General features: G+C 38.5%; 1 protein-coding gene across 1 annotated transcript in view; it reads left to right on the top strand.

Annotated features, from left to right (window-relative positions):
• The window catches only part of cdh18a (cadherin 18, type 2a), a 43,275-nt gene that overhangs the window by 18,718 nt on the left and 9,251 nt on the right, over window positions 1-15,306 (top strand). Inside the window, exons 3-9 of the mRNA XM_057333380.1 lie at window positions 3,277-3,571; window positions 4,818-4,937; window positions 10,562-10,729; window positions 11,028-11,215; window positions 11,380-11,633; window positions 12,752-12,888; window positions 13,761-13,882. Of these exons, the coding sequence (XP_057189363.1) occupies window positions 3,277-3,571; window positions 4,818-4,937; window positions 10,562-10,729; window positions 11,028-11,215; window positions 11,380-11,633; window positions 12,752-12,888; window positions 13,761-13,882 (1,284 nt within the window). The remainder of the gene's footprint in view (window positions 1-3,276; window positions 3,572-4,817; window positions 4,938-10,561; window positions 10,730-11,027; window positions 11,216-11,379; window positions 11,634-12,751; window positions 12,889-13,760; window positions 13,883-15,306) is intronic.

Below are 15,306 nucleotides of genomic sequence, written 5' to 3'. Positions count from 1 at the left end.
TGAGGTAAAACTTTTATGTATGTTCATCGATTTAAACGATTTTAGCAATTTGAAGTGTTAATGACATAATTTCATTACCACAAAGAATGCAAATTATTATCCTTAAAGCAAACTAATGGCACACATACAGTAAAGCTGTGGCAAAATAAAAGTCTTCCATTTCTTGGAAGATTCTTCATATTGCAGCAGGTGAACATGACAATACACTAACACAGTAAAAGGCGTGGAGTCTGGGTATAGATCTGTGTGTATACAAGTGTGTTAATATGTGCATTGCTGCATTGCAGCTGTGACCAGCTTTGTAGATAAAGTAATAACCCCAGAAACAGTGGAGTATCAGGTCTGCCTGCCATATATATCTGTGAAGGTGAATGTCCCTCTTAGCCAGGGGGGAAAGGTTTGGAAGGTGAACGTCATTCTGACTAATTGCTCACTGCAGTGGGATTACAGGAGCTGCCAAGAATTATGGGAACACTGTGGGGAAAAAGGAAAGCTGCTTGAATAGCAACTCAGAACATGCCAAGTAATGTGTTTTTTTTATTTTCACACCAAGGGCCATGCTCTGCCAATTCCTGCTGCTCCGTATTTTTTCTTCCTTTGGCTCAGACTCATTGCCTTTTTTGTGAAGCCACATTAGTGATCATTAGTGACTGAAATGACAGCATTTATTGTTGGATAAGTGGCCTGAAAATAGCTGTTTCTCAGACTAGGTGGGGCTCATCCAACATACATCTTCACTGCCTTACTCAAGCAGTTAAATAGAACTGCCCCTTCATGATGTTCATCTGTAAACATAAGTTACAAATGGGTATCATAAATATAAAACAAACATATACCTATATGTACCAAAAGGAATCATCAGATACATGGGAAAAACCATTGTAGTCAGTAACCAAATTATAACTTGCTTGGGTTTATGGCATTACAGTAGATTCTTAGCTCAAGGCAGTGAATGCAATATTTTGTAAGGGAATCTCCTATTTCATAACTAATTGAATGTGGTGGGATTAGGAAATATGTGAACCTGGACAACAAAACCAGTCAAAAGTAGCATTTGTAGCAATAGCCAATAATACATAGTATGCATCAAAATGATTTTTTTTCGGTTTATACCAAAAATCGTTGGTATATTAAATAAAGATCATGTTCAATAAAGATATTTAGTAAATTTCTTATTATATAAATGTCAAAACTTTATTTTTGTGAGAGGATGCAACAAAATCGCGAACAAGAATGGCCAGAAGCACGCCTACAGACTTCACTTGCTTGCTGACCGCTTTTTGGGAATTACCCACTCAAGTTTGGTATCTATGTAAAGCTTAGAATATCGGCCTTTGGGTTCATCTACTTTCCCCAACATCATTACAGTGGTAAGCTGCAAATTGAAGGCTGCACTGTTACTCCAAGAAATACAGTTAAAGACCTATAGGCGTTATATTAGACAACAACCTGTCATTTGGAAATCACATCTCAAATGTCACAAAAACAGCCTTCTTCCACCTTAGAAATGTTGCCAAATTACGAAAAATTCAATGTGTTGCTGACGCGGAGATGCTTATTCATGCATTTGTGACCTCAAGACTTGACTACTGTAATGCACTAATTAGTGGTTGTCCTGCATCATCAATAAACAAACTACAGTTAGTTCAGAATGCAGCTGCCAGAGTTCTAACCAGGTCCAGAAAATACCATCACATAACCCCAGTTTTATCATCCCTTCACTGGCTACCCATTAAGTGTCGTATTGACTTTAAAGTTCTTTTAATTACTTATAAAGCCCTAAACGGTTTAGCCCCTACCTACATAACAGATCTTCTACCACACTACAACCCATCACGCTCTCTAAGATCTCAAAACTCCAGACTTTTGATAACACCTAGAATAACTAAATCCACCAAAGGGGGTAGAGCTTTCTCATACGTAGCACCTAAACTCTGGAATAGCCTTCCCGATACTATTCGAGGGTAAGACACACTCTCCAAATTTAAATCTAGATTAAAGACACATCTTTTCAGCTAAGCTTTCACTTAATACATAATATGCTAAATAACCACCAGGAGACTGCATTTATTCGATATTATTTGCTAGAATAATCTTGCTTGTTTTATAAACACCATGCACTGTGCTGTGTTTGACCTTTTTTGTGTTTTTGTGTTTTTCTTATGTTGTCCTGTAAAGCGGCTTTGGAACAATGCACATTGTGAAAAGTGCTATATAAATAAAATTGAATTGAATTTTCAAATAGATTTACCTCAGCCAAATATTGTTCTAGCCTAACAACCATAAATCCACGAAAAGCTTAATTTTCAGTGTTTAGCTGAAACTTTAAAAAATTGCCTCTTATGACTGGTTTTGTAGTACAGGGTCACATTTCTGTTTACCATACAGTATGGTTTACATGTTGTAGACAAGAGCAAAAGGTTTTAGTCTCAAATATCAATGTAGCTGAGTACAGTGCCATTTTTACAAATAAATAAAAACATCTTTCATAAATATATAGTGTCACAGAAAACAGGAATAATAGCAAAGGAGTGTACTATAGGTTTAATTTATTTATATAGTAATTTCTTCAGAAATTTTTCTCAGAATATAGGACATTCTCATGTTCAGCATGTAACAGTCATGAAAAATCTTTTAACCTTAATAATTTATCTCCTTTGATTTCTGATTTTCTTAAAATCATGAAAAAAAAATTGTCTTCACTGTAAGTTTTACAAAAAGGGCCCGAAGCATGGGCAACAGTTTACCTCCACAATGGAGGAAACTCCCTGTCCAATCAATGCCACCAGCATGAATAAGAGCATGTAGTGCAGCGATAACCCCCCTTAGGGTAAACGGAACAGAACGAACATGTCATTACTGTAGTTCTTAATGACATTTAAGTGTAAATCATAATTGAAATGCAATTGAGACTTATGAAAAGTAATATCAGAAAGTCGAGTCCTGATTGTAAATGTGAGGTGGAGTTGGGACAGAGGAGGGTCATTTGCTCCTGAGCAATGCAATAAGCTGCTGGTAGCTGAATTAATTTGAAACGTAAGCTGTGATAGCGTCATATTTCTTAAAGTAGATGAGATGATATAAACCGATGCGAGCTTGACTGTGCGAACGAACGTTATCCGCTTGATTTTTTATTTGGCTTTGTTGTTTGGTTTATGCTAGTATAGACAGTGATTTTGTCAAAGTAATTGTGTCCTTTAAACACCACAGAGCATTTACATTTGAACAGTCCTATTGAGAGACCATAAAAAATACATCTTCTCTTTTCTCTTACAGTTACACTCAAACTCAGACAAAGGTGATGGCTCGGTCAAGTATCTCCTCTCCGGAGAAGGTGCCGGTACCATATTCATAATCAACGAGATGACAGGCGACATTCATGCTAAGAAAAGTCTTGACAGGGAAAAGAAGAGCCATTACGTCCTCCACGCTCGGGCCATCGACCGCCTGACCAACAGAGCTGTGGAACCGGAGTCTGAATTCATCATCAAGGTGCAGGATGTGAACGACAACGCCCCCAAGTTCCCAGACGGCCCCTTTTCAGCCTCTGTGCCTGAGATGGCAGACACCGGTGAGCCAACAGTCAGGAACTCTGGGCTTTGGGAGGTGTAACAGCAGAACATTTTGTCAGAAAAGCGTAGGTTTTATTTGCTGGGTCATCACTTTCAGAAAAAGCCCTGCAGTGTCTCATTTCTGGCCTGGGTCTGAAGTCATCTCATGCTGCTGGTTGGCTGAGCTGGATTTATAGTGGGATTTATTAAAGCTATTGTTTCTCATGGAAAGCCTCTCAAGGGGATAGAATGTATTGTCTGTTGTTCTGAAGTTGAAAAAATACTCACAGCGACCCTCTGGTTTCTGTGTATCACACTTCAACCTAATAATCTAAAATTTGTACCAATATCCTTCATAAAAACCGTTAATCGCATAGCTTCCAAACCAAAAGGAACATCAGCGCATTATCTGCTGTGTTTATCTTCACATAAACGTATATCTTTGTGTGAAATATCAATGTAAAATAGATGCTGTCCTACCTAATATGGAGAGTATTCCACATGCAGAGCTTGCAAGTCTGCATCAATGTCCATGCACATCAGTAATGCAGAGAATGGACTGTCAGGGAAGTTCTTCCTTCCAATCCAAATCAATCGGCTGGACATTAGCCAATGAGCTGTGGAATTATTATCCCTCAACCTGTCTGCTCAATCTTTCCACTGGGAACAGGTCACTTGTGGTCTAGAATCTCTTTAATCTCATTCCCTCCTCATTTCATTATCACAATGATATAGCGCACTATTAAATCCTATGAAATATAACACAAACATCACCACTGAGCTGGTGAGCTCGCTGTCTCCACTCGCCAACTGGTGATGGATTAATCACTGGCATCATAGATATAGGCTGACCTCTGCACTTTTAAGAGTGGCTATTCTAGAGCCAGATTCATTTCTTCTTTTGTGCTCTTCTTTTATACACCAAGAATGTGGCTTGGTCTATAGCAGTGCTATCTCGACCATCCAAAAGCCACACTTCATAATTGCATTGGATGCTTCAAGGCTTGAAGCAGAGGCTTATGACAGGTGAATTCAACCCAGTGCAGGTCAATGAGCCATGAGATGAATCACTTGAATAGTGAAAAAAAGCCAAGTCATACAAGAAGTGAATATTGCGAAGGAAGTGTAGTGTGCTTGCGATATGCATGATTGAAGCTGGGTGAAAATCTTTATATTGGCGTGATAATTTGAATGATTTTGACCGTTTGGATTTTTGTTACTTCGAAAAAGGAAATACTTGTACTTAAATGTTTTTTGTGCAAACAGGAACTTCAGTATTCCAAGTCACTGCCACAGATGCTGATGACCCCACCTATGGAAACAGTGCCAAGATTGTCTACAGTATTCTACAGGGGCAGCCTTTCTTCACTGTTGACCCCAAAATTGGTAGGGAAAGGCTTATGTTATCAATGTATATCACCTGTTTTAAAGATTTATTTAAAAGCCAAGTTATGAGCAAGACAAGAGATCTTTTTTATATCTGCAATGTTTTTTTTCTTTTCACGTTGTCAGCTGGGAACACTCCATTAAAGGGAGTTCACCCAAAAATGAAATTTCTGTCATCATTTATTCACTCTCAAGTTGTTCCAAACCTGTATGACTTTTATGGAACACAAAAAAAACAAAAGAAATTTCTCAGATTCGAGTCCATAAAGTGGAAGTCAATGGGGGCCGATGATGTTTGGTTACCAACATTCTTCAAAATATCCTCTTTTGTGTTCTGTAAAAAGTCATACAGGTTTGAAATGACACCAAACTATCCCTTTAAGTGTCCCGATATCTTCTCTGAGCGCTGAATGCAGTAATGATGTTTTGAGATGTCAATGAATATGAAAGCCTCCAGTAGAATATTTCCGACTGTCTCTGCAAGTACAAAGTCATCAGTGCATGAGTCACTCCACAATAGCCCGTAAGAAACGCAGATACAGTTTCATAAAACAACATTTTGGCTAACAAAGGAACTCCCAATTTATTGTGCAACCCTCTGGAGACCATAATTGAAGCGCCCTCATTTTGTTGAAAAGCTTTCATGCTGTCTTTGACAAAATAAGAAGCGTAAAAAGTGCGAAGGGAAAAACTCCTCCCTACCAGTAACAGAATCTTTTGTTGCGCTGACATTCGAAAGATCCAAGTCAGAATTAATTTGGATTTGCATCTTAGACTGATGTGAGGGACGTGAGTGTATATTGCTCTCTTGAACGAGGCGTGGACTTGGAAATTCCAACAAAGCAAGTGGGAAATATCTCTCTCAATTGTATCTCAAAAATAAAATCAATAAACCTACATTCTGAGTGATAAATATGGATGCTTCGCTTCAGAGACTCGCACGGTACACTCAATTACCCCGGTGGATAAACAAATCATTTTCTTAATATTATCAATATGTGAGTGAATTGTTAAAGTACAGCTAGGCTTGAGCTGAACTACTCTGCGGTGAGCTTAAACCGTGTCCTACTTGTTATGATGTACCGCTCGTCTACAGTGTATATCCCAATTTAACGCCCCCCCCACCCCCTTTTGCCGCTCTGTGCTTCGTAACCATTTGCTTCAATTTCCACAGAGGTGGTGTTTGTTCATGTCAAGTTGAATTCGGCTGGAGGGTGTTTGTCCCAGTTTGAATGTGCCAAACTGCAGCGTGCTTGTCCCAGGATGGAGCCTATTTGGTGCAGGATAAATGTGCCGTGGTTTGTCTGCAGTCGAGCGTTCCAGAGTGTGTGATTATGTGTGTGCGTGTGAACATCTATATCATCATTGTAGAGGTTAAAATGGTGACTAGCATCTGTTCCAGCTGTGTATACGGTTTGTTCCGTAGTGCTCCGTCAGCAACAACAGAAGCCGCTGACCCATGAGACTCAACATAGCGCCAGTATACACCGCCATCCCTCAGATATCCAGCATGAAACCCAGCCAATTTACACAGAATTGCTTCATGGATGCTTCACTGTGCGTTTATTTATTATGTGTAATTGCTCATTAAGTCTTTCTCCCACTGGGCCCTCTGGGACGATTGTGCCCTCCAGTGAAGCAGTGGATCTCTGATGGCGGTTTGTCTTCCTGTGGTATCTTCAGAGTTGAAGTTTTTAGGTTGGATAAACAGTAATCCCCCGCATGGTCATTCTTTCAACTCTCTCATCTTTCTCTGATCGCTAATCCTCTGTTTGTGTGTATCACATGAAGGTTTTGATAGGATTACGATGCTATGTAATAATGTTTTAGCACCGTGTTGTGTGTCTGTGTTGCACTCTTGCATATCGGTATTGCTTCCTAGGTTTAACATAAAGTGCTGTGTCCTTAGCACAAAGAGTAGAGTTTTCATATGTGTGATTGAATCATTCTCAGATAATCCTATACTCCAGGTTTAGAGAGCCACTTTCGCTCTGTAGGAGAGTGGTAGTGTCGAGGATTTAGGCTAGAGGGCTGGTGGAGACTCATATCTTCTGCTGTGAGCATCACAGTTATAAAACCCAGAAAAGTCTTACAGTTTAAAAAGATAGTTCACCCAAAATGAAAATTATGGCGTAATTTATAAGCAATCACAGTTGTATTAAGGTCCAATGTGTAATTATCTGGAGGATCTATTGACAGAAATGCTATATACACTAATATACATAACTATGTCTTCAGAGGTGTGTAAAAACCTTACATAATGAAGGGTTATGCTTTTATTATCTTAGAATGAGCTATTTCTACCTACATACACCGCGGGTCCCCTTACATGGAATTCAACATGTTGTTTCTACAGTAGCCGTAAACGGACAAACTGCTCTACGGAGCACATTTCGTGAACACGTTATCTCCTTCAGCAAAGAAGCGAAAACATTGACGACATCTTAGTTCTGTGTCAGCTACCATAGTGCTTTGAGAGGGAGGGGGAGCGGTGAAGTTAGCCGTTGGTTGCAATTCGCAACCTCACCACTAGATGCTGCTAAATTTCATATACTGGACATTAAAATAATATCTTGGCTCTTCCTGGCTTTGTAATGCTATTAAATAGCACCAGAGCACCAAAATGTGCATCCAACTCCAAAGACGGTTAATAAATGTCTTCTGATGTGATCCTTCTGATGTAAACCATACGACTCCAGAGGGTTAGTAAATGTTCTCTGAAGTGAAACAATTTCTTTGTGAAAGAAGAATTTATATTTTGAGATTATTTAGATGTTTGAAATACATTTGATGTCGATAACTTCATTTTTTTCTTGTGTTTCACGATTAGTCATCATGCATTTCGTCGAGAACCAATGAGATTCGATGTGCCACCATAGTCAAGTGTAAAACAAATCTGAAAAAACGGTAATATCCTGGCAACTGGGGCGTCAGAAAAATTTTTTTTACACCCAACTTGTAAATTTGCAGTCTATTTCTGTAATTCAACATTTTTACCACATTTCAAAAGTACATGAAAATTCCATTTTAAAAAATCATTTTTTTTATTGTGCATTGCAAACACTACATAATTATCGTTAAATACATTTAACATTTTCTTACCATTTTTTTAACAACTTCTTTTAGGTTTTAATTTTTCATCTATGCTTTTCTATAAAAATGTAGTATATTGTAATGTTGCCAAGTCTTATTCTTGCAGAATAATTGTAGTGTAATATAGTAGAAATCTGCAGTGGGCTGTATTTTGCCTTTCAGCATTGTAGTAGGCTGAATTTGTTTTTCTCTTCCTTGCCGTGTAATGCCTAGGTGAGAAATTGCCCCAGGCTAGTGTTCCCTCCCATCTCTATTAAAGTATAATACTAACTTGCATGATTGTGTCTGATCCTCTTAGCTGAGAATTACTCTGCACATTTGTGCACTTGGTAGACTTCCCCATTTAAATGTGGCTGATGCTTAACACAGCCAATGTTTCACACCTTCACTAGAAAGGGCTGACTATCTGTTGTTTAATAGAAAATCAACCCAGAGTACAAAAGGAAGGGCTTTGCCCGGTTCTGCATCAGTGTCTGTTTCAGTTGGCTTTATTTACTCCCCGTCTCTGCTTTGTGGCTACTAGCTGAATACTAAGAACCTGTTTAACATGAACATTTTGCTTTTTTTGAAAAAATGAATGTGTCCTGGCAGGTGGTGTCTGCTCTCAATGGGCTGGGTGCAATCTCTATGACATTCTCTGGGGCTCAACACTGCCGTGTGTTTATTTGTTTTGGCGGATTGAGGTATCTGTTTGCATATTTTCTCTCACTCCCACTAGTCTTGTCCGTTTAAAAAGGGAACATTGTATTTTCGAATAATAAATCTGTACGTCTCACAGTTTCACACATCATATGCAATTGAAATTCCCCCGTTGTCACTAGCTGGCAGGTTCTGCGTGGTATTTATGCATACACGCGTGTTTATGTCTGCATATGTGTATACATCTAGAGTGTGTTTATATAGACGTAATCATTAGGAATGTCTATATAACATAATAATTATGAAAAAATCCAAAAATCACACGTAATTTTAAACATTTATTAAAAAAACATTTTAATACAGTTTTATGGAAAGTAATTATTATAAAAAAGTAAAAAGGTTGAGTGTTTATTTAGTTTATAGTGTTTAATATAACCTGTAGACCGTTACAGTATGTATATAAATAAATAACTTGTATAGTTATATAAAGTTATTTATTTTAGCATTGCAATAACAGGGCTTCACCTTTTACAGTACAGAGCAGTTGATCATCGGATTAAGAACATTTATTTGAAAAAAATATATATAGGATGGGTCTTTTATTAATTTCTTCACATTCATTTTTTTCTTGTATAAAAACAAGAAACATGAGAATGATGTCTGCTCTATAACATGTCTAATCTAGATTTCATTTTGACCTGCATTTGTATGTAGCTTAGGTCGGATGTATTCTTTTTAGTATTTTATTTCCAAAAGGAGGATTGGTAACCTTGGGTCTGAAAGTATTAAGGCATTGCATATATTATTACATAATACAACTACCTAACCAATTCTTTAAATTAAATATATTCCACCGGGTATTTGGATATTTACCCTCTGACCCAACTGCCCTACATTTTTTAGCTTAACATATGCTGGAGCTTGTCATAACATAAAAGGTTGTGCATGACATTGATTTTAATAAGAGGGTACAGTAAAGACTAAACGAAAATGCTTGGGTGTAAAAATCAATGAATATAATTATAATAATAAACACCTTCACCTTCAGTTAACTGAAATGCACCCACCCGACAGAGGCCTTGCTGTTTCAAATGATAACGTCAACTTCTCATTGTCATTAAACATCCCATGTTGCAGCTTATTGCTCACTAAACATTGCTATGGGATCCAATGGCAAAAAGGGGCACAAACACAAGTTCACATTGCAAGCTCAAGCTCAAGCAAGCAGCAAGCTCAAGCTGTTCTGCTCTCCAACCATCGCCTCGTTTCTCTGATTTTTTTCTCCTTCATCTCCTGAGGGGAATGGTTGAAGCAGATGGTCGACTCTGCTGTAGAGCTATGAAGTATGCACGAGATGATGGCCAGCACATATTGTGCCAGTGTAGAAGTGAGTTTGTGTGCATGCAGCCAGACAGAAGGTTCATGGTAAGGGCTGGAGTCCCTTACTACACCACACACTCTGTCATCCTAATGTTTCTTCAGTGGAACACAAAAGTCTCAGTGGTTTTGTGTCCATACAACAGAAGTCAATGGGGTCCAATATTGTTTGGTTACCAACATTCTTTAAAATATCTTCTTTTGTGTTCTGCAGAAGAAAGAAAGTCGTACAGTACATGCACAGAATGAGGGTGAGTAATGATGGAAGGTTTTTCATTTGGGGTGAACTATCACTTTAAGAACAACATGAGATTGAGGAAAAATGATGAAACTGTCCCTTAAAGCCATATGTCTGATGTAGGAACCAGACATATGGCTTAATGTGAGTTATAAACTTGTACTTGCAAGACTTTAATTTGCAGGAAATGGAAATCACATTTTCAACATGCGGTAATGGGATGTGGGTTATGTAGGTCAGAGGGAACTATATTTATCTTTATACCCCTGGGTCACAGGTGTCATCAGGACTGCTATGCCAAACATGGACAGAGAATCGAGAGAGATGTACTTGGTCATCATCCAAGCCAAAGACATGGCCGGCTCTGTAGGGGGTCTGTCTGGATCCACCACAGTCAACATCACGCTGACCGATGTCAACGACAATCCACCAAGATTCCCTCAAAGTACGGCTCTCCTCTTTTCTAGTTCATTACGAAAAGTGTGGATTTTAGGCACGTCTTTACAGAAATGCTATAATCCCTAAATCCCTTTGAATATACAGTGAATTTATTCCAAATGGCTGCTTTCCTTTCAGCTTTATTTTGTAAAAGTAAACAACTTTTATTGAGCTAGCTCGAGTTTGTCCTGTATAAACCTCTTACAATTTGCTGAGCGCGAGCAACTCTTTGTAAGATGTGAATCAATAGCTTTCAACTGTTTAATAAAATTGCATCTGTTCTGTTTGTTTATTCTCCACTCCAGAGAACTATCAGTTGTACGTGCCAGAATCTGCTCAGGTAGGAAAAGCTGTTGGCAAAATCAAAGCGAACGACGAAGACCTCGGCATTAACGCAGAGATGACATACAAAATCACCAATGAAGAAGGAGCCGCCATGTTTTCCATCTCCACCGACAGTGACAAAAAAGAAGGAGTCATCTCCCTCAAGAAGGTCTGGACTAGACTTTACCCGTCCTCATATATACTGTATATCATGATTTGGGATCCCCTGCCAAATATATTCATCTCTGTTCTTCCAGCTATGTTGTATCTTTTCCCAGGCTGGCCTAATGTCATATCTGCCTCTCCCTTGATATTCTTTCTGATGTTTTGTAGCCTCTGGACTATGAGAAGAAGAAGGCTTATTCTTTGAACATCGAAGGTGTCAACACCCATCTGGATCCTCGCTTTTCTTACCTGGGCCCTTTCAAAGACACCACAACGTTGAAGATCATCATCGGGGATGTTGATGAGGCTCCGGTCTTTACTATGGACTACTATATCATGGATGTGTATGAAAATGCCCCAGCCGAGACAGAGGTTGGCATGGTTACTGCTCAAGACCCGGATAGCACCAGGAGTAAAATCAAGTGAGTTTTTGACAGCATTTGTCTTGAGATCACAGCAATGCTTGATAAAATAACTGTTTTGCCCAAATCAGTGACCATAAATGTCTAAAGAATCGTAGCACTGCTTTCACATTCTGTATATAAATATTGATAGGTATAATTATATGAATGATTTCTATTCTATCCTTTGAATGCTTATACATTAATACGTTTTTGATGCACTTGTATATTCTTCACTTTTTGCGGATGTGATTGCTTCCATTGTTCGCGTCATTTTGTAAGATGCTTTGGATAAAAGCGTGTGCTTAATGACTAAATGTAATTGAAGGTGAATTCTCATAAATAATTACAATAATTACAATTACTTATAATTAATAACAAATAATTATAATTACAACTACTTATTATTGGCTAAAATGTTGTGTGAATAGTATTTATGTAAAACAAGTGCTGATCTGATTCTTAAAAGACACAATAATGTTAATTCCAGCACAGTAAAATGTATTAAATATAAACAACATGTATGCATATTTTTCAGATTATTTTTCTCCAAACTCAACTTTTGACATGAAACTCCTCCTTAAAGTATAACATAATATGTACAGTATATAGCTGCTGTTGAAAAGACCATTTTAAGTTTTTCTGAACTTACTATCTATAGGTACTGTACGTTTAGGTAAAATTGTTATTTTTGTTTAAGTTTCTGTGAACTACTAACAATATTTACCCCAAATTTCATGCATTTATTTGAAAATGAAAACTGGAGAAACGGGTCAAAATAACATGTATTTTTCAGACCTCAAATGCATATGAAGAAAACAAGCTCATATTCACTTTAAAGCAATGGAACAGTAATGTTTGTACATGTATTTAGAAAAAGTTAAAAAATATTATTTTATATGATAACCTGGATTTTTATGACATTTTCATGAGTCATGTCATGCTGTCAGTCTTTCACATTGCTGTTGGATGACTTTGTCTCTCCTGAGGTTTGATTTTGTTCAAATTCAACAGACACTGGACTGGAATGTCCAAATACATTTAGAAATGCTGATTAAATGAACATTTTGGAATTGTTACGGCTGTATGTGCACCTTAACATGACCGTAAAAATTAACTTTTCCATTTTGCAATTTTAGGTATTTCATTGACCAGAATGCTGAAGATGATACACTTTTCAGCATTGATGCCAAAAGTGGACTCATTAAAACCACCAGAAGTCTGGACCGAGAGGAAGCAGCCTGGCACAACATCACTGTTATGACCTCAGAGCTTGGTATGTACTACTCTAAGGACGGAATTCTCTCTGAGCGCATTGATTTTTGACAGTGTGTGTGGGTTTCGAGAAATACACAGGGAACCATTTTACCACTGATATCTTCTATTTTTGATACAAGCATTTGTCTTTAAGTATGGATTTGGAAACTCCTCGTCCAAGAGGAAATCATTGGCCTTGAAGTCTGAATCATTGATATTGAATGCAAAGAATGGGTTCTTAAAGGACTGTTGCATTCTGGGATTGATGCCGAGGCTACACGTGGCATGCTGGTGTGGCTTTGAAGGTGGACAGGGTCCATTTTTCTTCTCTTTTTTCCTATCTGTATTTTTTTCTTTTTACAGATGCTCATCTAAGCAATTATCTTTCCTCTACCTCTCTCTTCTCGATGGTGTTCAGCTAATGGGCGAAAAGTTTCCTCTGATAATGCCCGCTAACAGTGGGCTGATAATGTTAATTTCAGTGCAGCCACTCACGACACACCTCTTGTGAGAATCCGAAAGGCATGTACTTTGATGTTCCCACACCAACTTAAAATACCTGGAGCATTCTACAGTACATCAAAGCCCGTGAATCTTTTGTAAACGTGCAAGACCAATAAGAGCAAATAAAACCATGACATTGCACAATATAACCAATATACATGCGCACCATGATACTGAACTTTAAAATGTTACATTTTGATTTTAAATGACATCACTTTTAAAGTTGATATTATCTTGAAAAGACAATGTGATATTCAGCAAACCTCACGGGCAGGGTGTCCTGATATGGCGTGACTTCAGTCATGTGAAATTCCTCATATGTCCGTTTTATTCATATTCAAGCTCTTGTTTTTTAGTCACATAGACATTTGTCATATTTGTTTTCAGACAATCCAAATCTGGTGAGCTTTGTACCAGTCACAGTGCAGGTCTTGGATGTCAATGATAATGCGCCCTCTATTGCCACAGACAGCGCCCTCATTGTGTGTGAAGGCTACAAGGCAGGCCAGGTTAGTTATCTACCCTCATTTCTCACTTTTCTCTCTCTGTCCTTTTCTTTCACTTCCAGCGTCATTCTGTTTCAACCTGTCACAATCCCTCTTTTCATCTCCCTCGACAATCCCTCAATGCTCGGTTTCTCCTATCACTACTGTGCCGCCTTTCTCCTCTGCACTATTTTTTCTGTTATCTTAAACCCTCTCCCTTTCCCCATGCCTTAATGCAGTCTTTCTTTCCTTTTTGTATAAACACCCATTCCCACCTATACACCCACGCCACGGACCTGTGCATAAACACGGGATAGCGTACGCTTCCCTTGTGCTAGGTCTGACACTGTCAGGAATGGATTTATCTGTGGACTGACAGATTTGGAAAGCTTTTAAACCTATAAATAATTCAGCGTGTTTCAATGTATTCACCAGCAGATAGCAGTTTGCAATGAGCGGAATAGAAATGGCTCGCAGGAAATGTTAATCAGCACACGTTCGCGTCCAGGCCCACGTGCCGCGATGGATAGCGGCGGAGTGGCATATCTGGTAGAGCTTTACCCTTCGATGAGATCGCTAAGCAGTTGGACACATACAGTATAATGCACATGACGTGGGAAGCTGAGTGGTAGTATCATATATTAAATATCAAGGGTCCTCTCCAATCACTTCTGTCTGAGGTAAACCTTGGAGGCTATTGAAATAAAGGCATTAGAAATTATTCTGACTGAAAGAGGACGTTTAATATACAAGTTGTGCCTTCTTGGACCTTTGCTTAATTAAAGCCTTCGTTTAGTGTGCTGTGCAGCTTTTTCATATTTCTCTTCTCATGAGTCAAGTAACCCATTTTATGTCCTTAGAAGGCAGAGTTCCATTCGTAAGTGTAGAAAATGGCTCTTTTTTAATGTGGCTTTTGGTCTGCCAGGCTAGAACTGGCCTGTCTAAATAAATCCTCTTTCCAAGGCCACAATACATGATTGTACGATAATCAGGGTTTACTGTCGTGCCGTGGCCTTTATTAAGTGTTTCCACAGAGATAAGACAAAACCAGACTGGTGTCACCTCACAGGAAGGTCCACAGGACTAAACCGCATGAAACACGCTGTAATTTGAACAACAACAAAAAAACTGCTACGCAGTATCATACTGTAGGCTTTTTTCACACTTGGCTTGATTGCTTGGTTCGAACCAGGGTTCAATTCCAACTCATTTCACATTGTATTTTGTGTCTGAACCGCAGCACATTTGTGTCAACAGGAGCACCACTGCTAATATGTCTACCACTGTTTATGACTGTTTACCATAAACTGTTGCTCGGTCAAGGAGGAGAATACGCAATTCTCACTGTGCTTCTCATGTACTGTATTTTTGGATTTACAACTAAAACACACACAGAATGGCAGTTGCATTTGTCTGCCGCCAATGCAAATTTGTAAGAAATGCAAAGA

This window comes from Triplophysa rosa, linkage group LG5 (genome assembly GCF_024868665.1).
Source record: "Triplophysa rosa linkage group LG5, Trosa_1v2, whole genome shotgun sequence".
In the NCBI taxonomy this organism is placed as follows: domain Eukaryota; kingdom Metazoa; phylum Chordata; class Actinopteri; order Cypriniformes; family Nemacheilidae; genus Triplophysa; species Triplophysa rosa.
Note: the sequence above shows the minus strand (reverse complement) of the source record. Positions and strands in the feature narration are given on the sequence as shown.